At 47.0% G+C, this 23,645-nt stretch overlaps 1 protein-coding gene across 1 annotated transcript in view; it reads right to left on the reverse strand.

The window, feature by feature from the left end:
* The window catches only part of ccser1 (coiled-coil serine-rich protein 1), a 1,261,432-nt gene that overhangs the window by 349,823 nt on the left and 887,964 nt on the right, over positions 1 to 23,645 (reverse strand). The window contains exon 7 of the mRNA XM_086006589.1: positions 8,304 to 8,381. Within this exon, the coding sequence (XP_085862715.1) occupies positions 8,304 to 8,381 (78 nt within the window). The remainder of the gene's footprint in view (positions 1 to 8,303; positions 8,382 to 23,645) is intronic.

Below are 23,645 nucleotides of genomic sequence, written 5' to 3' on the forward strand. Positions count from 1 at the left end.
GGTCGGGATTCAGATTTTTAACACTAACAGACTGATACCTGGGATGGCAGGAATGACGTATGAGGAGAGATTGGGTCGATTGGGCTTATACTCGCTGGAGTTTAGAAGAATGAGAGGTGATCTCATTGAAACTTATAAAATTCTAACAGGACTAGACAGACTAGATGCAGGAAGGCTGTTCCTGATGGCGGGGGAGTCCAGAACCAGTGGTCACAGTCTAAAGATAAGGGGTAAGCCATTTAGGACAGAGATGAGGAGGAATTTCTTCACCCGGAGAGTGGTGAACCTGTGGAATTCTCTACCACACAAGGCAGTTGAGGCCAATTCATTAAATATATCCAAGAAGGAGTTGGATATATTTCTTAAGGCTAAAGGGATCAAGGGATATGGGGAGAAGGCAGGGACAGGGTACTAAGTTTGGATGATCAGCCATGATCTCATTGAATGGCGGAGCAGGCTCGAGGGGCCGAATGGCCTACTCCTGCTCCTATCTTCTATGTTTCTATGTTTCTATGTTAACCCACCCGACCCCAACCCACCCATTTCTGGGGGGTTAACATTTCCCCTGCGTGTCTCAGTGAGGATCCTTCAATCTGTTTGGTTGAAGTACCCTGTTTACACGTGTCCCAGTGAGGGCGCCGCGCTGGATCAGACTCCCAATGACCGTAAGCTGCTGCTCAAAAGCCCGCAAAAAAACTGTGGGCAGCAGCAAGTGTGATGAATGACGAGCGCCGTTCAATCGCCACTGACCACAAAATCCGGGCCAATGATGGGAAGGCAAAGAACCAAGATCCTGATGAACACGTCAGCGCAAGGTACAAAAACAACTGCATAACAGAAGCCTATGAGGCACAAACACATTCTACGTGCCTGAATAAACAGCAGTAATCATCTCAAACTCCTCCAACCTCAGAACTACAAAAGGGCGATTAAGCTAAAATCTCAGTTGCACTGGAATAATTAATAGTTAATGGCCCAGAAATTCGGGTCTCCACGGGTGAGTACGCACGGGGTACTCACCCGTAGGCCCAATGGAAGTGCCGGTTTTCTGCATGCACTGCGCATGCGTGGGAAACCGGAACTTCCGATCCTCTGAACGAAGAGGTTCAGAGGTCAAACGCGCGCGCAGGAGAGGCTGCGCGTGTGCTTTGAACTTAGGTTTTTTTTGCAGGTTTTCCCGGGATCGTAAGCCTGCAGGATTTGGGGGGCATGGTGGCATAGTGGTTAGCACTGTTGCCTCACAGCGCCAGGGACCCGGGTTCAAATCTGGCCTCGGGCGACTGTCTGTGTGGAGTTTGCACATTCTCCCTGTGTCTGCGCGGGTTTCCTCCGGGTGCTCCAGTTTCCTCCCACAGTCCAAAGATGTGCGGGTTAGGTTGATTTGGCTATGATAAATTTACCCTTAGTGTTAGGGGATTAAATACGTGGGGTTACGGGGATAGGGTGGGATATGTGTCGGTGCAGGCTCGATGGGCCGAAATGGCCTCTATCTGCACTGTGGGGATTTCTGTGATTCTGTGATTTTCTGTGATTTAAAGTGGTCAATTAATTAAAATTAAAAAAAATTTCCACAGGTTTATTATTTTTAAATACTTTAAAGCAAGGTAAGTTTATTTTTAACCCCGTTAGAATATAAAAAAACATTTTCAAAAATTTAAATTATTGTTTAAAATAGTTATTTAATGTAATTTATAGTTTATTTAAAAAGTGTGATTTTTAAAAAATTTATTTGAAGGTTTACTGCTATTTTGGGGCCGTAGTATTTATAAGTTTTGACAGGTCTTCCTGTCAATCTTATGAATGGGCTTTTCCCTCCTCTGATTGGCTGCCCATGGCTCACGTGATCCCAGGGGACGCATCGCACTAACTGCGCCCCTGGGACACGCAAGCACAGCGCGCCGGCAGCTGGGCCAGGCCCCGGAGTGGAATTCCACAGGGCCCTACAGCTCAACTGCCGGCGCGCAAGTTAAGTGCAGGTCGGGGGCTTGCACCCGCGGGAAGCCCCCGACCCGAATTTCTGGGCCAATAAAATTACGAATGCTCACAACGCACTTAAAGTTAGCCCTAAATTAAAATCACTTAGTGATCAAAAATTTATCTTTGGATCAAGTTAACCTCTCTTTTCTGACTAGGCTGGGAGCCTCAGCATGGGACAAGTGTGCTGTAGTTCATTACAGTATGTGGGTCACAAACTCCGTCAGCTGTGTCAGCCCCACAGTAGCCCCAACTTTAGTGTTCCACGGCCAAGTTCGCTCCCACAATACCAATGTGTTCTTCTGCTTCAATAAAGTTGTTGTGAATTAATTATGCGTGCACATGTCTACCTGAATATAGATGCAAAATAACTCATTCTATTCATTTTTAATCAGATTACCGGAGCATTTACTTAAAAAGGACCTGCACACCGTAGTTATTACTTATTTAGGCTAACTTAATTTTGCGGATTACAAAAAAATAAATTATTTAATTTAAACAATTAGAAAATCCCTGGTCCAGCTTGTCCTGCCTCCCTCCAGCCATATTTTCAGGGTGTCTGGAACAACAGAGGGGATTAGTAGCCTTGATTTTCTGTTTTAATTTAGTCAAGTTAAACTGGTGTTAAAATGAACCCTGATCAGAAAATCTGGGCTGCGGAGTTTCTTGTGCTGTCTGGGAACGCTCAGCAGGCCAGGCAGCATCTGTGGAGAGAGAAACCGAGTTAACGTTTCAGCTTGACGACCTTTTGTCTCAACTGGTTGTTCAATGCCATTGACCTAAAACGTTAACTTGGTTTTTTCTCTCTCCACAGATGTTGCCTGACCTTTCTGTTTTTATTTTGGATTTCCAGCCTCCGCAGTGTGTTTCCCGCACTGTCTGTTGCTGTAACAACAACCACTGCTTGTGGAACTTGTGCCCGTCTCCGCCCCTGCCTCAGCTCAGGCGCAGCTGAAACCCTCATCCATGCCTTTGTTACCTCTAGACTTGACTGGTAATTCCAACGCACTCCTGGCTGGCCTCCCACGTTTTACCTACCTAAACTGGAGGTGATCCAAAACTCGGCTGTCCATGTCCTAACTCGCACCAAGTCCCGTTCACCCATCACCCCCTGTGCTCGCTGACCTACATTGGCTCCCGGTTAAGCAACGCATCGATTTCAAAATTCTCATCCTTGTTTTCAAATCCCTCCATGGCCTCACCCCTCCCTATCTCTGTAATCTCCTTCAGCCGCACAACCCCTCCACCCCCACAACCCCACCCGAGATATCTGTGCTCCTCTAATTCTGCCCTCGTGAGCATCCCTCATTATAATCGTTCAACCATTGGTGGCTGTGCCTTCAGTTGCCTGGGCCCTAAGCTCTGGAATTCCCTGCCTAAATCTCTCCGCCTCTCTACCTCTCTTTCCTCCTTTAAGACGCTCCTTAAAACCTACCTCTTTGACCAAGCTTTTGGTCACCTGCCCAAATTTCTCCTTATGTGGCTCGGTGTCAAAAAATTTTTGTCTTATAATACTCCTGTGAAGCACCATGGGACGTTTTACAACTTTAAAGGCACTATATAAATACAAGTTGTTGTTGTTGTGAAACTGGGCTGGAATGTGCAGTGGCAAACTGGCATAGTCCACCCACAGCAGTACTGATGGAGGAAGTCATTCTTCCAACACTGGGGAGTAAAGTGTGCTTTTCTCACCCATTGGGTGCAGATACACAATTGGCTTCTCGCTCCACGCTCGTGTCTCTTTAGAAATGCACCTCACCGGCAAATATTCTCATTTTACTCAGTTTTATGATGGTAAAATGAAACACCTCATTAAAACAGTAACTTTTTTTTTAAATGGTTCATTTACAAGTATTAAAAATCTATCGATTTCAATCATACTCTGCCTCAATCCGTCGCCACCCATCGATCAAAGGATCCTGAGTCGATCACTAAGGCTCAAACATTTTCAACACTGGCAGCGAACAAATACCAGTTGAGAAATCTTCAGGGGCCATATAACTTACTGGTCCACTTGCTTTCGTACGCTTCACCTAGAATTTGTAAGCAGTTTATTATGTTGTTCATAGAAACAGCATGCGTTGCCAATTTAATCAAAATAGTGATAATAGTGCGGCCATTGGTTCAGACCCTTCAGAAAACAAAGCAGTCACGTTTGCAGCGCGATTGCTTCAATTTACTGCTCATGTTCCCATCACTTCTCTCTGTAAGTGTCTGCTTGCTCTTTTACTCGGGAAAGTGAATTAAATGTGTGCGACACACCGGCCAAAAAAAACGTAACTGTGAGAAGCAGCTGACTCAGAGAAGACAACCAGATGGAAATAAGGCTCCAAAATCAATGTGTTTGTTTAACCTGAAAACAATTCGCTCCCCACATGCTAATTTCCCAGTGCCAACTACTCAGAAATCACAGCCTTCCGGACTCAATATCGAGTTCAACAATTTCAGATCATAACCTTGGCCCTCATTACATTTTTGCTTATATTTTATCCACATCTTTGTTTTGGCCCTTTCCCCCCCCACACACTTTTTTTCTCTCCCACATGGCAGCTGTCTCCCATTCTGCCAGAACATTTCACACCTAATCTAGAGCCATCTTTTGTCTCCACTAGTCCTATCACCAGCTCGTCTCGTTTTGAATACCTCTTAATGTCTCTTCACTTCTTTTGTTCTCTCCCAGCCCTGCCTTTCAATCTATTTCATTTCCTTTCCAGTTTTGAAAAAGGGTTTCGACCCGAAACGTCGACTCTATTTTCTCTCCACGGATGTTGCCTGGCCTGCTGAGTATTTCCAGCATTTTCTGTTGTTACTCAGAAATCACTCCTTGCCGCCGTTGAATGTTTACAACTTTCCTGCCCTATTAGAGTCACTCAAAAAATTGTAAGCAATTAATTATTTTTTTTGATTGATTGCGCTAGTGACTGGACGTTCCTTTCCCAGCTTTAAGTGCCTTGTTTCACGAAGGTACATCCCACTTGATTTCGAAAATTAAACCCTCGGCACAGTGTTTAGCTAGGTACGCAAAGCAGTAAAGTTGAAAACTGTTTCAATGCTAAATGATTTCCCACCGAATGGTTTGCATTCAACAGACCTGTCGTTGTAAAAATGGATTCACTCCATTAAAGTCTCCAATGGGAAAAATGTCACCCGTCCAACAGATAAGAGCTTAATTTCTCCACCAGGGAGCTACCTCATATACTTTGGGTATATTCTACTATACTTTTGGCACAGGCATGATTAGCGCTCCATAGGGAATTATCCCAACAATACATACATATATTTTTTTAAAACCTCTGTCATCAAACTCTCATGCTATATAAAAAAAGACTTGCATTTATATAGCGCCTCTCACAATCTCAGGACATCACAAAGCACTACACAGCCAATTAAGTACTTTTGAGGTGTAGTCACTGTTATAACGTAGGAAACGCAGCAGTCAATTTGCGCACAGCAAGCTCCCACAAACCGCAATGTGATAATGACCGGATAATCTGTTTTTAAGTAGATGAAGGACAGTACACTGGGGAGAATTCCCCTCCTTTTCGTCGAATAGTGCCGTGTGATCTTTTACGTCCACCTGAGAGGGGAGACGGGACCATCTGAAAGACGGCCCCTCCGACAGTGTAGCACTCCCTCAGTCCTGCACTGGAGTGTCAGCCCAGATTTTGTGCCAGAAAAAAGAGGTGGATACCATCGGGACATAGGGACAGGATTAGGCCATTCAGTCCCTCGAGCCTGCTCCACCATTCAATTAGGTCATGATCTGCACCTCAATCCCATTTGCCCGCCGTAGCTCCATATCCCTTGAGACCCTTATCTTACAAAAATCTATCACTCTAATTGTTGAACGCTCCATTTGTCCCAGCATTCACAGCCTTTTGGGAGGAGAGTGTTCCAGGTTTCTACTGCTCTTTGTGCATGAAAAAGTGCTTCCTGATTTCGCTTTGACTGCCCAAGCTCTAATCTTAAGATGATGTCCTCTCGTTTTTCATTTTCCAGCAGAGGAAATAGTTTCTCCATATCTACCTTATCAAATCCTTTTAACATTCTAAACATTTCGATCAGATCGCCCCTCAATCTCATACACTCAAGGGAATACGAGCTGAGTTTATGCAACCTGCTCTCATAATTTAACCCTCTATGCCCCGGTATCGTTCGGGTCATAACAACACAAGAGCAATATGATTTTCTATTTCCAGAGGGCTCTGGACTTGCCAGTTCAGGAGGACACTTATTTATAGATTGCAAAGGGCAGGAAGTCACATGCCTCCAATTTCATCTGATTCTATTAAAAGGGAATGAAAGTCATGGGGATGTGGATTTTGTTCAAAAAACTCCCCCATTTTACAGAGGAATGTAATATACAAAGAACAATTTTAATTGACGTTTAAAAAAGGATCTTTACTTTTCTTCTCTGGCATGGAAACCCTCGCATTGGGCCTTCCTTCTTGCCTGGTCATTGTGATGGCTTGACCAACAGGGGGAGACCATCCCCCTTCCCCACGCCCCCCAGCCTCTCCCCCAACACCCTGGACAAGTTACACAGCAAGGAGCAGGTGCTGTAACTTTACATTAGTTTTCCAATCTGGTGTGTGGTTTCCCATGGTCCGTGCCTCTAAATAGGAACATAGGAACAGGAGGAGGCCATTCAGCCTACCAAGCCTGATCCGCCATTCAATTAGATCATGGCTGATCTGTATCCTAACTCACCTTGCTTCCGTAACCCTCAATACTCATGCCATACAAAAACCTAGCAATCTCAGTTTTGAAATTTTCAATTGACCCCCAGCCTCAACAGCCTTTTGTGGGAAAGAGTTCCAGATTTCCACCACCCTTTGTGCGAAGAAGTGCTTCCTGACATCACCCCTGAACGGCCTGGCTCTAATTTTAAGGTGAAGCCCCCTTGTTCTGCACTCTCCCCACCGGAGGAAATAGTTTCTCTCTATCTACCCGATCAACTCCTCTGGATCAGCTCTGAAGCCAGTCCAAAGTCACAACCCCCACTTCTTCCTCAGGAACTGTTCCAGGGTGCACGAGGCACTCCCTCCCAATTGGTCATTTCCATCCAACCTATTATTATTTTCAACAGAATAAGGGAGCATCTTGAACATAAAATACTCCTTTCTAGGCTTCAGTTTGCCTTTTGTTTTGTTACATTGGTTTTAATTTAAAAAAGAGACCTTCAAAAACAATATAAGAATAAAAAAGAATCCTTCAAAAGGGTAAATTGTCTCCTTAGCTTACAGCTGATTATTACCACATCATCAGTTTAGTAACAGCCTTCATTCTGCTCGGAAACCATCTCATGCCAAATACATTCGTAAGCAGTCCAGCACCTCCTTTATCAACTTCCCTGTCGCTCCGAAGTCTCATCTCACATGGAGTTACATCAAACTGAGGTAAGCAGTATCATCAAGGGTTTCTGCCATCCATAATTTCCTTCAAGAGTCCTTCAAAGGTAAATATACGGTACAAGAACAAGCATACCAGTCTCTTCGTCGTATTTGAAACTTTTATCAACTTTCTGATTGTAAGCTTACACAGGATTACATAGGATATACGGCACAGAAACAGGCCATTCAGCCCAACCAGTCCATAACAGCGTTTATGTTCCACTCGAGCCTCCTCCCGTCTTTCCTCATCTAAATCTATCAACATAACCCTCTATTCCCTTCTCCCTCATATGCTTGTCCAGCCTCCCCTTAAATGTATCTATACTATTTGCTTCAACCACTCCCTGTGGTAGCGAGTTCCACATTCTTACCACTCTGGGTAAAGAAGTTTCTACTGAATTCACTATTGGATTTCTTGATGACTATCTTATATTGATGGTCTCTAGTTTTGTTCTTCCCCACAAGTGGAAACACTCTGTATCTACTATCAAAACCTTTCATAATTTTAAAGACCTCAATAAAGACCTTTTTTCAAGAGAATAGAGACCCAGCCTGTACATCCTTTCCTGATGGGTATAACCTCGCATTTCTGATATCATCCTTGTAAATCTTCTCTGCACCCTCTCCAGTGCCTCTATATCCTTTTTATAATAGAGCGACTAGAACTGTACGCAGTACTCGAAGTGTGGTCTAACCAAGGTTCGATACAAGTTTAGCATAACTTCCCTACTTTTCAATTCTATCCCTCGAGAAATAAACCCTAGTGCTTGGTTTGCTTTTTTTATGGCCTTGCTAACCTGTTGAATCCGCCACCACACTTATGCTCTTAACAAATGTGGTACAAGGCAAAGGTGTTCACTGAAGAAACTCCCGCGGAGCTCAGACCGAGAACTCCTTTGCTTTCTCACCTTTATACAAGACAACTGTTTATCCTACCTTTAAAGGAAAGGGCACCTCGGTGATGGGATTGACGGGAAGCGAATGAGTGCTGCTGGCGGGGCTCATCTCTGCACTCTGAAACGAAAAGGAAGGGCCATCAAATTAATTGGTCAGTGACAACATCTTGGGATTCTTATCTGCAATGCCACTTTCCCCTTAGACATATCATTCTTTTTTTTCTTCATGATAGCTTTACCTTTAAGATAAATAAGCAGAAAACATCATGTTATTCACAAGTTTCACCAATCTCGCCAACTCTTTTGCTACTTAAACAATAATGCATGGTTGCCTATACTGAGGATCTGACTGTAGGCAGATCCAGCAGACTCATACTTCAATTATCTTGCTGTGCACTGATTCACAGTACAGTGAACAGAGCCTCTACTGTCATGACTATTGGACCAGGATTCCTGCTACTATGGAGTCACTCATCTGTTTCTCTGCCGCTTCCAAATATCACTGTGGCAAAGAACTCTCCTTTGCCACTGGCACACAGGAGGTTGTGATTAGTTTTTTTTTATTCATTGATGGGATGTGGGCGTTGCTGGCTGGCTAGGCCTGCATTTAGTGCCCATCCCTAATTGCCCTTGAGAAGATGGTGGTGAGCCGCCGCCTTGAACCGCTGCAGTCCATATGGTGTAGGTACACCTACAATGCTGTTAGGAAGGGAGTTCCAGGATTTTGGCCCAGCGATAGTGAAGGTACGGCGATACAGGTCCAAGTCAGGATGGTGTGTGGCTTGGAGGGGAACTTGTAGGTGGTGATGTTCCCATGCGTCTGCTGCCCTTGTCCTGCTAAGTGGTAGAGGTCGCGGGTTTGGAAGGTGCTGTTGAAGGAGCTTTGGCGAGTTGCTGCAGTGCATCTTGTAGATGGTACACACTGCAGCCACAGTGCGCCAGTGGTGGAGGGAGTGAGTGTTGAAGGTGGTGGATGGAGTGCCAATCAAGCGGGCTGCTTTATCCTGAATGGTGTTGTGGTAAACCACTGTTATACCTGCCTGCATGTGTGTGTGTACTCCACTAGGTACAGGTCTGTACATGCCTCGGCTGACTCCTCCCACTATTCCAGGTATATAAGTGACTGCCTCTCAGTCCCTTGGTATTCTGGACGGGTCGACCACTCGAGGCAAGACCTTCATTCTCTAGTTAATAAAAGCCTGATTGTTACTCGCTCAACCTCAGTCTTTTGAGTAATTGATGGCGCATCAATTTTATTAACTAGAGTTTTTTTATAATGGAGAAGATCCTCACACCAGCATGCCTGGACCTGGACAGTCGGGAAGCGGACGCTTCCACCAAGTTTGCTCACTGGCTCATGTGCTTCGAGACATTCCTGACTGCCTCCACTGCGGTCGTAACGGATGCGGACAAACTGTCTGTCCTGATCTCCAAGGTGAACCACCGAGTGTACTCAGTCATCCGGGACGCGACCTCGTACACAGCCGCCCTCCAGCCCCTCAAGACCCAGTACGCGCGCCCTGTGAACGAAGTGTACGCCAGGCACCTCCTGGGGAGTCGCAAGCAACAACCTGGGGAATCGACTGAGGAATACCTCCAAGCACTGTCCGTGCTTGGCCGGGCCTGTGGGTGTAAGGCGGTAACGCCCACTAAGTACACGGAGGAACTGATCCGGGATGCCTTCGTAGCGGGCCACAGGTCCAACTACACCCAACAGCGACTGCTGGAGCAGAGCGACCTCTCCCTCAACAAAGCCTCCGAAATCGCACTAATGCTGGACGCAGCCTACCGGGGCATGGATGCCTACTCCTCTGCACTGTGGACGCCGCGGGGAACGACAACCTGGGACATGGTAGGACAGCCCCATAGCACCGTGCCACCCCAGCCACATCCCAACAACGGCCCAACTACCGCAGCAGTGTCCCAAGGCCAGACAGCAGTATCCCAAGGCCAGAAATGCTACTTCTGTGGCCAGGCCAAACACCCCAGAGAGCGCTGCCCGGCGAAGAATGCGACCTGCTCGGGCTGCGGGAAAAAGGGACACTACGCCAGCGTCTGCAGGGCCAAAGCCACCCCGAACGCCAGCAGCGCTGCGTGTGGGCCGTGCGAGCCGCCATCTTGGGCCCCCAACAGCGCCGCGTGTGGGCCGTGCGGGCCGCCATCTTGGGCCTCCCCAGCCATGTGCGAACCACCGCAACAGCAGCCATCTTGGACGACTCCAGCCACATGGGGATCATGGACGCCGCCATCTTGGACACCAGCCGGGACGCAGCAGGCCACCAACTCCCCCCCATCTGATACCCGCAGCGACACACCGACCCCTACGCTGGCCTCTGTTACGCTGGACCAAACGAGACCGCACCAACTAGCTCGGTCCAAAATGGACGTTAAGGTAAACGGCCATGCAATAAACTGCCTTTTTGACTCCGGGAGCACAGAGAGCTTCATCCACCCCGACACGGTGCGGCGTTGCTCTCTCCCAGTCCTGCCTGTGCACCAGCGGATTTCTATGGCCGCCGAGTCCCAGTCAGCGGACATTGGCGGCTACTGCGTGGTGACACTAGTAGTAGACGGGACTGAGTTCAATAATTTTAAACTCCTGGTCCTGCCCCAACTTTGCGCTGCCGTTCTACTGGGGTTGGATTTCCAGTGCCACCTCAAAAGTGTTACGATGGCGTACGGTGGCCCCCTCCCCCCACTCACAGTCCGCAGCCAGCAGCTTCCAAATTGCCCGCCGCGCACCTCTCCACACTCAGAGTCCCCCCCCCCCACTGTTTGCTAACCTCACCCCCGACTGTAAGCCCATCGCCACAAAGAGCAGGCGATACAGTGCCGAGGACAGGGTTTTCATCAAAACCGAAGTGGAGCGGCTCCTGAAGGAGGGGATTATCGAGGGCAGCTCCAGCCCCTGGCGAGCCCAGGTTGTAGTCGTTAAGACCGGCGAGAAACAACGCCTGGTCATCGACTACAGCCAAACAATTAACCGCTACACCCTGCTGGACGCCTACCCACTCCCCCGCATAGCTGACATGGTCAACCAGATTGCGCAGTACCGCGTCTTTTCGACCATTGACCTGAAATCAGCGTACCACCAGCTCCCCATCCGCCCTGAAGACCGCCGGTATACTGCCTTTGAGGCAAACGGCCGCCTCTATCACTTCCTTAGGGTTCCCTTTGGCGTTACCAACGGGTCTCCGTCTTCCAAAGGGAGATGGACCGGATGGTCGATCAAAACGTGCTGCAGGCCACGTTCCCTTACCTGGACAATGTGACCATCTGCGGCCATGACTTGCAGGACCATGACGCAAACCTCGAGAAATTCCTCCGCACCGCCCAACTCCTGAACCTGACATACAACAAGGAGAAGTGCATATTCCGCACAGACCGCCTCGCCATCCTTGGCTGTGTTGTGGAACACGGGGTCATCGGTCCCGACCCGGACCGGATGCGTCCCCTTATGGAACTCCCACTGCCCCACTGCCTAAAAGCTCTGAAGAGGTGCCTAGGGTTTTTTTCCTACTACGCTCAGTGGGTCCCCTACTATGCAGACAAAGTCCGTCCGCTGATCAAGTCCACCTCTTTTCCCCTGACGGCAGAGGCCCGCTTGGCCTTCCACCGTATCAAGGAGGACATTGCCAAAGCCACCATGCACGCAGTGGACGAATCCATCCCCTTCCAGGTGGAAAGCGATGCGTCCGACTTCGCTCTGGCCGCCACCCTTAATCAGGCGGGGAGACCTGTGGCCTTCTTCTCACGAACCCTCCAGGGCCCGGAGACCAGACACTCCGCGGTCGAGAAGGAGGCCCAGGCCATTGTGGAGGCTGTGCGCCACTGGAGGCACTACCTGGCCGGAAAACGATTTACCCTGCTCACTGACCAGCGTTCAGTTGCTTTTATGTTCAACAACAAGCAGAGGGGCAAAATCAAAAATGACAAGATCTTGAGGTGGAGAATCGAACTTTCCACCTACAATTACGAGATCCTGTACCGGCCTGGGAAGCTCAATGAACCCCCAGATGCTCTATCGCGTGGCACCTGCGCCAGCGCGCAGATCGATAGGCTGAGGGCCCTCCACAATGACCTCTGCCACCCGGGGGTCACCAGGTTCTTCCACTTCATCAAGGCCCGCAACCTGCCTTACTCCATCGAGGAGGTCAGGACCATGACCAGGAACTGCCAAGTCTGCGCTGAGTGCAAACCGCACTTTTATAGACCAGACAGAGCCCACCTGATAAAAGCCACTCGCCCTTTCAAACGCCTGAGCGTCGATTTTAAAGGGCCTCTCCCCTCCTCCGACCGCAATGTGTACTTCCTCAACATCATTGACGAGTACTCCCGTTTCCCGTTCGCTATCCCCTGCCCGGACATGACCAGTGCCACGGTCATTAAATGTCTGAACAACCTCTTCACCCTGTTCGGTTTCCCCAGCTATATCCATAGCGACCGGGGCTCATCGTTTATGAGCGACGAACTCCGCCAGTACCTGCTCGCTAGGGGTATTGCCACAAGCAGGACCACCAGTTACAACCCCCGGGGGAACGGACAGGTGGAAAGAGAGAATGCGACAGTTTGGAAGGCCGCCCTACTAGCCTTAAAGTCTAGGGGCCTTCCGACCTCCCGCTGGCAGGAGGTGCTCCCCGATGCGCTCCACTCGATTCGGTCACTGCTCTGCACTGCCACCAATGCCACCCCTCACGAGAAAATGTTTGTCTTCCCAAGGAAGTCCACATCGGGGACATCGTTACCACCATGGCTGACGTCCCCAGGGCCGGTACTACTGAGAAGACACGTGAGGACCCATAAAATGGACCCCCTGGTCGAGAGGGTCGACCTCCTCCACACCAACCCCCAGTACGCTTACATTGCGTACCCAGACGGGCGGGAGGACACAGTCTCCATACGAGACCTTGCACCCTCGGGGGCCGCAGTAACCCACTACCCATTACCACCCCCCCCCACGACCCGATATCCAACCCCAGCAGCCGGCACGCCTGAGCCCGTTACCCACGAGGACTACACTCCAGTGCACCAGCCTACACGGGATGCGATGCCAGAAGCTCCACCACCTCTGCCGTCGCCACGTCGATCACAGCGGCAGACAAGACCTCCGGAGAGACTCCAATACACGAACTTCTAAATACACTTCACCCCGCCGGACTCATTTTTAAACAAGGGGTGAATGTGGTAAACCACTGTTATACCTGCCTGCATGTGTGTGTGTACTCCACTAGGTACAGGTCTGTACATGCCTCGGCTGACTCCTCCCACTATTCCAGGTATATAAGTGACTGCCTCTCAGTCCCTTGGTATTCTGGACGGGTCGACCACTCGAGGCAAGACCTTCATTCTCTAGTTAATAAAAGCCTGATTGTTACTCGCTCAACCTCAGTCTTTTGAGTAATTGATGGCGCATCAGGTGTCGAGCTTTTTGCGATAAGCTAAAAGTGTCTCATGAGCAATGTTCCCTCTAATATATTTTTTGGGGTGTGCGGGCCCTTTAACGGGATGCCCGGCCCATTCACATTTCCGCTCATGCGCGGTTTTTCCATTCAAAAGCCGGTGAGCCGGCTGCGCGGGGCCTCCAGACTGCCGCGCAGCTTAAAGGGAACATTGCTCACGAGGGTATTCCTGACTGAGTTTGAGCAATCTCAGTCAATCAGGCAGAATATGGATGATGATTCTGTCATTGCAAATCACCTCTTAAAAAAAAAGGCATATGGTATTTATCATTTAAATAGAAGCGAAACATACTAAAAGTGGGATTTACTCTCTTGTTCTGCAGATTACTGTGGGAGTTACACAACAAACTACAATAAAGCATGTATTCATTACCAGCTGTCTACTACGTTCCTCAAGCAAAAATATTAAAAGCTTGTATTTAAACTTTTGTTTAATGGTGTTTTATTTAAACTTTTATTAAATGGTATTGTTCACCATTTACATAAAAGATTTGGACTTGGGAATTGGAAGTACAATTTCAAAATTTGCGATGACACCAATTTGGGGAGTGTAGTTAACACCGAGGAGGACTGTGACAAAATACAGGAAGACATTAATAAACTTGCAGAATGGGCACGAAACTGGCAAATGAACTTCAATATAGATAAGTGTGAGGTGGTATATTTTGGTAGGAAGAATAAGGAGGCCACATACTCCTTGGTAACTAAGGGGGGAAAATTCAGTTGTTTGCGCCTACCATTAGCGCCTTAAGAGGGCGCTAATGGGGCGCAAAGCAACTAGCGCCCGGGCGCGGCGATATTTGCGCCGCTCGCAAAATTAGCTAGGCATTTTGCGGCGGCGCTAAACATTACCGCCACGATCTCCTGCGCCGGCAGATTGCTCCCTGGACCGGATATTGAGTGGCGCCCCCTGCCTTACCATCTGCCGCTAGCAACGACAGGTTGAGGGGAGCGTTATGCTGTCAGAAAGGGTCTAGGGGAGCGCTATTTAAAGGCGACTGCTTCCTGCCTTTTTTTGTTGGTGACATTTTTGCACCACGCAGTCTGAGAGAGAGAGAGAGAGAGAGCGAGAGACTTCTGGAGAGATTCAACGCTGTGTGAAGGAGTTTTGAGTACTGAGCAGCACTTTGCAGGTTCATTTTGATTTGCCCTTCCTTGCTTCGCCAGCGCTCTGAGGTAGCGCCTCGCTCCTCGGCCTTTGCGCCTTAAGACAGGTGTGAAGAGGCTGATTTAGCGCTCCAATCATCCCCAGGGGCGATAAAAGCCAAGTTTGCCGTCGGCAGCGATAATTAGCGCCAGGCGCTAAACTTTGCGCACGGCCGATAATGGCGCCCCAAACAGGGCAATACTGAATTTTTCCCCCTAAGTGTCTAAATGGGGTAGAGGAGCAGAGGGATCTTGGGTTACAAATACACAAATCACTGCAAGTAGTGATGGAGGTTAAAACGGTCATTAAAAAAAAGTCAAGCACTGGGGTTCATTTCTAGAGGGACAGAATTGAAAAGCAGATAAGTTATGTTAAACTTGTATAGAACCTTGGTTAGACCACACTTGGAGTACTGTGCACAGTTCTGGTCTCCATATTATAAAACGGATAATGAGACACTGAAGAAGGTGCAAAAAATATTTACCAGAATACCAGAACTGTGAGGTTATTATCTATCAGGAAAGATTGAACAGGCTGGGGTTCTCTTCTGTAGAAAAGAGGAGACTGAGGGGTGACCTGATAGAGGTCTTTAAGTTTATGAAAGGATTTGATAGGGTAGACGTACAGAAGATGTTTCCATTTACGGGGAGACCAGAACTCAGAGCCATAAATATAAGATAGTCACTAATAAATCCACTAGGGAATTCAGGAGAAACTTCTTTACATAAGAACATAAGAAATAGGAGCAGGAATGGGCCACTTGGCCCCTCGAGCCTGCTCCGCCATTCAATAAGATCATGGCTGATCTTGGGCTCAAAACAACTTCCCTGCCCGCTCCCCATAACCCTTCACTCTCTTATCTTGCAAAAATTTGTCTATCTCCACTTTAAATGTATTTAATGACCCAGCCTCCACAGCTCTCTGGGGCAGAGAATTCCACAGATTTACGACCCTCTGAGAGAAGAAATTCCTCCTCATCTCAGTTCTAAAAGGGAGACCCTTTATTCTGAAACTATGCCCCCGAGTTCTAGATTCCCCCACGAGGGGAAACATCCTCTCTGCATCTACCTTGTCGAGCCCCCTCAGTATCTTATATGTTTCAGTAAGATCACCTCTCATTCTTCTAAATTCCAATGAATATAGGCCCAACCTGCTCAACCTTACTTCATAAGTCAACCCCCTCATCTCTGGAATTAACCTAGTGAATCGTCTCTGAACTGCCTCCAATGCAAGTATATCCTTTCTTAAATAAGGAGACCAAAACTGTACGCAGTACTCAAGGTGTGGTCTCACCAATACCCTGTACAGTTGTAGCAGGACTTCCCTGCTTTTATACTCCAACCCCCTTGCAAGAAAGGCCTACATTCCATTTGCCTTTTTGATTACTTGCTGTACCTGCATGCTAACTTTTTGTGTTTCATGCCCAAGGACCCCCAGGTCCCTCTGAACTGTAGCATTTTGTAATCTCTCTCCATTTAAATAATAATATTTTTTTTCCCCTGCCAAAGTGTATAACCTTGCACTTTCCCACATTATACTCCATCTGCCAAATGTTTGCCCACTCACTTAGCCTGACTATATATCCCTTTGCAGATTCTTTGAGTCCTCTGCACAACTTGTTTTCCCACCCATCTTTGTATCAGCCGTAAACTTGGCTACATTACACTCGGTCCCTTCATCCAAGTCATTAATGTAGATTGTAAATAGTTGAGGCTCCAGCACCGATCCCTGTGGCACCCCACTAGTTACCTTTTGCCAACTGGAAAATGACCCATTTATCCCGACTCTCTGCTTTCTGTTAGTTAGCCAATTCTCTATCCATGCTAATATATTACCCCCAATTCCGTGAGCTCTTATCTTATGCAGTAACCTTTTATGTAGCATCTTATCAAATGCCTTCTGGAAATCCAAATACACCACATCCACTGATTCACCTTTGTCCACCCTGCTCGTTACCTCCTCAAAGAACTCCAGCAAGTTTATTAAACATGATTTCCCTTTCATAAAACCATGCTGACTCTGCTTGACTGCATTATGATTTTCCAAATGCCCTGCTGCTGCTTCCTTAATGAAGGACTCCGGAGAGTGGTTAGAATGTGAAACTCGCTACCACAGGGAGTAGTTGAGGTGAATAGCATAGATGCATTTAAGGGGAAGCTAGCTAAGTACATGAGGGAGAAAGGAATAGAAGGATATGTTGTTGGGTTAAATGAAGTAAGGTGGGAGGAGGCTCGTGTGGAGCATAAACACTGGCATAGATCTGTTGAGCCAAATGGCCTGTTTCTGTGCTGTAAATATGTAATACTCTGTAAACCTCACGAGTGCCGAACAACCTTTCAATAAAATCAGTTAATGTTATATCAAATTACACCTTTGGAAAAAAAACAAGATGCGTGTTTGGTTAGGAATGGGAACAAAGCTTACAAGGGTGAACATGGATGGAGATGAGCAAATACTAAATGCAATGTGGGAGGTGGGTATTTTGGTGGTCTGGTATTTGTGGCAAAATTATAACCATATCTATTACACAAATTTATTATTTCTCTGTCAATAACTCAGGGGGGAAATCGCCCTCCTTGGATGACTCCTCGGCTATTGGTACTAACAACAACAACAACAACTTGCATTTATATAGCACCTTTAGCATAGTAAAATGTCTCTAGGTGCTTAACCATGGATATGTTAATGAAAGAAACATACCAAGTAATTTATAGATCACGGCGTTGGGCTCAATCGCATTTGAGGGGCAGGGGACATTTTGCAGAAATGTCCTTTAAACATAGAAACATAGAAGATAGGAGCAGGAGTAGGCCATTCGGCCCTTCGAGCCTGCTCCGCCATTCAATGAGATCATGGCTGATCATTCAAATTCAGTACCCTGTCCCTGCCTTCTCCCCATATCCCTTGATCCCTTTAGCCTTAAGAAATATATCCAACTCTTTGTTGAATAAATTTAATGAACTGGCCTCCACCGCCCTCTGTGGCAGAGAATTCCACAGGTTCACCACTCTCTGGGTGAAGAAATTCCTCCTCATTTCAGTCCTAAATGGCCTACCCCTTATCCTTAGACTGTGACCCCTGGTTCTGGACTCCCCGGCCATCAGAATCATCCTTCCTGCATCTAGTCTGTCCAGGCCTGACAGAATTTTATAGGTTTCGGCCGATTACGAGTGGGCAAAAGACGGTCCAAGATCTTCCACACTTTTTGTTTGGCCTTTTTCTCTTCCCTCCCACATGGCAGCTGTCCTTCATTCTGCCAGCGCAATTCACACTTCATCTCGAGCCATCCTTTGTTCCTTAACCTGTCCCATTACCACCTCCGCTCGCCTTGAATATCTCTTAATGTCTCTCAATGTCTCTTAATCTCTCCTGCTTTCTATCCTATCACTGACCTTCCCTTTTGTTCTTTCATCCCCTCCCCCTTTTCCCAGCCCCTAAACTTGCTTTCCATTTCCTGCTTTTTTCCAGTTCTGACGAAGGGTCATCGACCTGAAATGTTAACTCTGTTTCTCTCTCCACGGATGCTGCCTGGCCTGCTGAGTTTTACCAGCATTTTCTGTTGTTATATCTGACATCAGAGGTAGTTCGGTAAAATGAAATCCTGTAAACTTTGCTTACTTTCACTGTTTTATTGCACATTTCCATACATTACAGCAGGGGTCTACACTTCAAAAGTACTTCCTTGGCTGTGAAGCGTTTTGGGAGGTCCCGAGGTTAGGGAAGCTCCTGTGCAAAATGCAAGTTCTTCCTTTCTTCTGTACACCACGGTGGTTGGCAAGGTGCCCAAGTCTCCTTGTGGCATTTGCCTTGTTAGCCTCTGTGGTATTTACGCTGTAAGATCTAAGATCCTGATGTATTCAAAGAATTATGCTCTATTTATGCTGCGAACTACTGCTCGGCGACCAGAAACTGCAGTAAAGGTTCCAGCCAGGCTATACCTTGTTTACACTGCCTTTCGGGAAGTGCATTCTCCTGTCCTGGAGAGAGATCTCCTAATGCGTGTTTACACACTTGCACAGAGCTTAGTGTCCAAACTCTATAAGCATTTAAATGAACTGCAGTAGCAAATGGAGCATAGTCTTTGAATGCAATATCAGAACATTGCCCTGACGTTCCAAGGGACACACTGAGTGCTTTTTAAAACCCAGCTTCATGATGCAAAGTTATAGTGTCAAACCCGAGTGGTGTGTGACTACCTCCTCCAGGGCGTCTCACACAGCTTCTGATCTGCAGTCAGATCTATACTGCAACTTTAGTGTCATTGCGAAGTGGAGTCTGCTTCACAGCTGCAGTTAAGTGGTAGTATACGCAAACCATTAGCGCCACGTCAATAAAGCTCATAAGGGCTCTACATAAGGATGAGAAGCAAACTGTACCCACGCTACCTATTCCGTCCCATACTGCCTCAGGCTAAACCAGAGTGTTCGCAATCTCTGAACCCAAGCTGAACTTCCGATTCCACATACACTCCAGCACAAAAGACAGCTGATATACCTATCAATTCCTCCAATAAAAGGCGAAGAGTTACGAAGGTGACTAAAGGTTTTTATTGACTAAATAACAGAGCCCACTCTCGTGGGTGATCCGATCCAAGCAGGAGGAATACCAGCCAGTCGCTCACCTTTATACCTGGCCTGGTGGGTGGAGCCAAGGCGGAGTCGGCAGTGGTCATCCCAGGTATAGCAGTGTGGCAAGAGGCGACCTCGTACCGTGATACAATAGTGGTCAGTGATACAGTTATAACGAACAGTGGTGAACAGTGCTAACTACTAACAGTGATACGATAGTGAACGTGGTTTACCACAACAGCCTACTTCCACCTCCGTAGCATCTCGCACCTCATCTGCCACTGAGTTCCTCTATGGTTCTATTGTTGTGGGTTCAAGTCCCACTCCAGAGACTTGAGCACAAAAATCCAGGCTGACACTCCAGTGCAGTGCTGAGGGAGTGCTGCCCTGTCGGAGGTGCCATCTCTCAGCTGAGACGTTAAATCGAGGCCCCGTCTGCCCTCTCAGGTGGACGTAAAAGGTCCCATGGCACTATTTTGAAGAAGAGCAGGGGGAGTTATCCCCGGTGTCCTGACCAATACTTATCCCTCAACCAACATCAGTAAAACAGATTATCTGGTCATTATCACATTGCTGTTTGTAGAAGCTTGCTTTGTGAAAATTGGCTGCTGTGTTTCCTACATTACAACAGTGACCAAACTTCAAAAAGTACTTCATTGGTTGTAAAACGCTTTGGGACGTCCAGTGGTCATGAAAGGTGCTATATAAATGCAAGTCTTTCTTTTTTCTTTTTTTGTCAGCTTCAGATTCAACCACGCTAATGCTCTCCTATCCTATAGTCAGGTGTGGGGTTAATAGGTACTTTACCTCAAAAAATGTATCTAGCCTTTATGTCTAGAGGACTAGAATACAAGGGGGTAGAAGTTATGCTGCAGCTGTACAAAACCCTGGTTAGACCACACCTGGAGTACTGTGAGCAGTTCTGGGCACCACACCTTAGGAAGGATATAAAGACCTTGGAGGGAATGCAGTATAGGTTTACCAGAATGATACCCAGATTTCAACGTTTAAGTTACAAAGACAGATTACTCAAACTAGGGTTGTATTCCCTTGAATGTAGAAGGTTAAGCGGTGATCTGATCAAAGTTTACAAGATATTAAGGGGAACAGATAGGATAGATAGAAAGAAACTATTTCCACTGGTTGGGAATTCAAAGACTGTGGACATAGTCTAAAAGTTAGAGCCAGACCTTTCAGGAGTGAGATTACAACAACAACAACTTGTATTTATATAGTGCCTTTAACGTAGTAAAACGTCCCAAGGCGCTGCACAGGAGTATTTTAAGACAAAAAATTTGACACCGAGCCACATAAGGATAAATTAGGGCAGGTGACCAAAAGCTTGGTCAAAGAGGTAGGTTTTAAGGAGCGTCTTAAAGGAGGAGAGAGAGGTAGAGAGGCGGAATGGCTTAGGCAGGGAATTCCAGAGCTTAGGGCCTAGGCAACAGAAGGCACGGCCACCAATGGTTGAGCAATTATAATCAGGGATGCTCAAGAGGGCAGAATTAGAGGAGCGCAGATATCTCGGGGGGTTGTGGGGCTGCAGGAGATTACAGAGATAGGGAGGGGCGAGGCCATGGAGGGATTTGAAATCAAGGAAGAATTTTAAAATCGAGGCGTTGCTTAACTGGGAGTCAATGTTGGTCAGTGAGCACAGGGGTGATAGGCGAATGGGACTTGGTGTGAGTTAGGACATGGGCAGCCGAGTTTTTGGATGACCTCACGTTTACGTAGGGTAGAATGTGGGAGGCCAGCCAGGAGTGCATTGGAATAGCCAAGTCTAGAGGTAACAAAGGCATGGATGAGGGTTTCAGCAGCGGATGAGCTGAGGCAAGGGCGGAGACGGGCGATGTTACGGAGGTGGAAGTCGGCGGTCTTAGTGGTGCTGCGGATATGTGATCGGAAGCTCATTTCAGGGTCAAATATGACACTAAGGTTGCGAACAGTCTGGTTCAGCCTTAGACAGATGTTAGGGAGAGGGATGGAGTCAGTGGCTGGGGAATGGAGTTTGTGGCGGGGACTGAAAACACTTCTACCCGCAAAGGGTGGTAGAAGTTTGGAACTCTCTTCCGCAAACGACAATTAAAGCTAGATCAATTGTTAATTTCAAATCTGAGATTGATAGACTTTTGTTAACCAAAGGTATTAAGGGTTATGGGGCAAAGGCGGGTATATGGAATTAGGTCGCAGATCAGCTATGATCTCATTGAATGGCGGAACAGGCTCGAGGGGCTGAATGGCCCACTCCTGTTCCTATGTTCCACACAATAACAGCCTTCCTGCACTTGAGTGATTTCTGCTTCCTAAACCTACAATATTGCAACCCATCAGAGTGAGGTCAGCAACTTGGTGCTGAGCTGTGGTCAGTTTTGTACTGCAAGCTCATGAGACTTCCCCCCAACGCGCGCGCCCCCCCCCCCCCCCCGCGCCCCCTACCCCCCCTAGCCGGCCTACCGCCTCCTCCTCCCAGATAATTTCATTTCAGCCTTGTTTTGCGAATTACAAATCCTGAGACCATTTTGTTCCTCACAGCAGCTTGAGGTAAAAGAAAATCAAAATAATGTCAATTATTGTGGTTGGTAGCAAAACGTGACATAACACACAAATAAAATGGAACACAGCTTGCACACATCCAGCTGGGAAAATACTTCTTATAACCTTGACACATTCATTAGCTATGTCAAGAAAAAATTTATGAAGGGATTGCCTCCATCCTTAGCTTTATGGGAGTGAATCAACTGCATTCAAACGATGATTGCATTCCAAATTGATTACGTCCTGCTTCAAATTGCCCGTTTAAAATCAGATTTGCTTCTTTTTAGTGTGAATGGGCCCTCACAAATCATCGCACTGTATTCATTTTTGCACTTCAATGTTACCCGAAGAGAAAGCCAAGGAGGGCAAAGAGCATCATCATTTGACCTGCACAGTTGCTCTGCTCCGATGACAGGACAGTGCTTCAATGATTGCGAACTGATGTAAGAAAACTACTAGGCACTTGGTCTAAGCGTTAAACAAAGCTTTAATCAACTGTTTTACAACATGGAGGTCTAGTTGTGTCCTTCACTAGTTCCTGTTAAGAATGTCCTGCGCAAGCTGGGCCCGTGCCCGAGTATTTATACTCTCCCTGGACAGCGCCACCCGTAGGCCGCTCAGTATTATTTCATAAAGTCTTTCTTTCATGAATGACTGATTCATGTCACGTACTATTCCACATTCCTATGACCAGTGCTCCTGGCCAGAATGGAGGTGATCTCCCCCATCAATCACGCCTGGAGACCACACCGCTGTAAGTGACTGGGATTGATTTCACACATATAGTTTGTATTATGCAACAATCCTCCGCTCGCTACAATTTGCTGGTGAAAGCTCCGTGCTTTTATTGGGAGACTTTGCCGAGTCCTCTTTGCTGTAGTTCTAAGAGACTCGTTTTAAGTAGACTCTGTAAATAGACTTTGTTTGCTTTGCTGTTTGCTGAGTAAATAGGCTGTGTTTGCTGTAAAATAGGCTGTTAGCTGCGAGTTCTGCCGGAAGTGCTGCCCTGCCGCCAACTCATTGGTTGACACAGTGCAACTGTTTGTCTGACGCAGTGGTGTCAATAGTCACTCTGTAAACTCTATGCAATGATCAAAAGATCAGAAGGGATCATTTATATAGGTCTCCGGGGTTGACATACGGTTTAATCATAACCTTAAAACTCAATTGACAGTATTGTTTATAAACTAGGAAACCAACACAATTTGCATGACCTATGATTTAGGTGTAATCATTTAAATGCATTTTACCAGTTTAAAAAAATCTTATTCGCCTCATTTAAAAATAAAATACAGACCAGACATGCATTCGCTTTCTGCTCTGGGAGCGGACATTCCTAACGGAAGCACTTGGCTTCCTTTCAACTGGAAAAGACACACAATCTCATTTTTAAATGTTCTTCGTCTTAGAGGTAGTGCAATGAAGGTTCACTAGACATGATTCCTGGGATGGGGGGATTGTTCTATGAGGAGAAATTGAGTAGACTAGGCCTATTTTCCCAAGAGTTTAGAAGAATGTAGAGGTGATCTCATTGATACATATGAAATTCTTAAACAGCTTGACAGGGTAAATGTTGGGAGGATGTTTCCCCCTGGCTGGGGAGTCTAGAACACGGGGTCACAGTCACAGAATAAGGGGTCATCCATTTAGGACTGAGATGAGGAAAAATTTCT

This window comes from Somniosus microcephalus, chromosome 2, assembly GCF_052327205.1.
Source record: "Somniosus microcephalus isolate GS21.2 chromosome 2, FLI_Smic_1.0, whole genome shotgun sequence".
Lineage (NCBI taxonomy): Eukaryota > Metazoa > Chordata > Chondrichthyes > Squaliformes > Somniosidae > Somniosus > Somniosus microcephalus.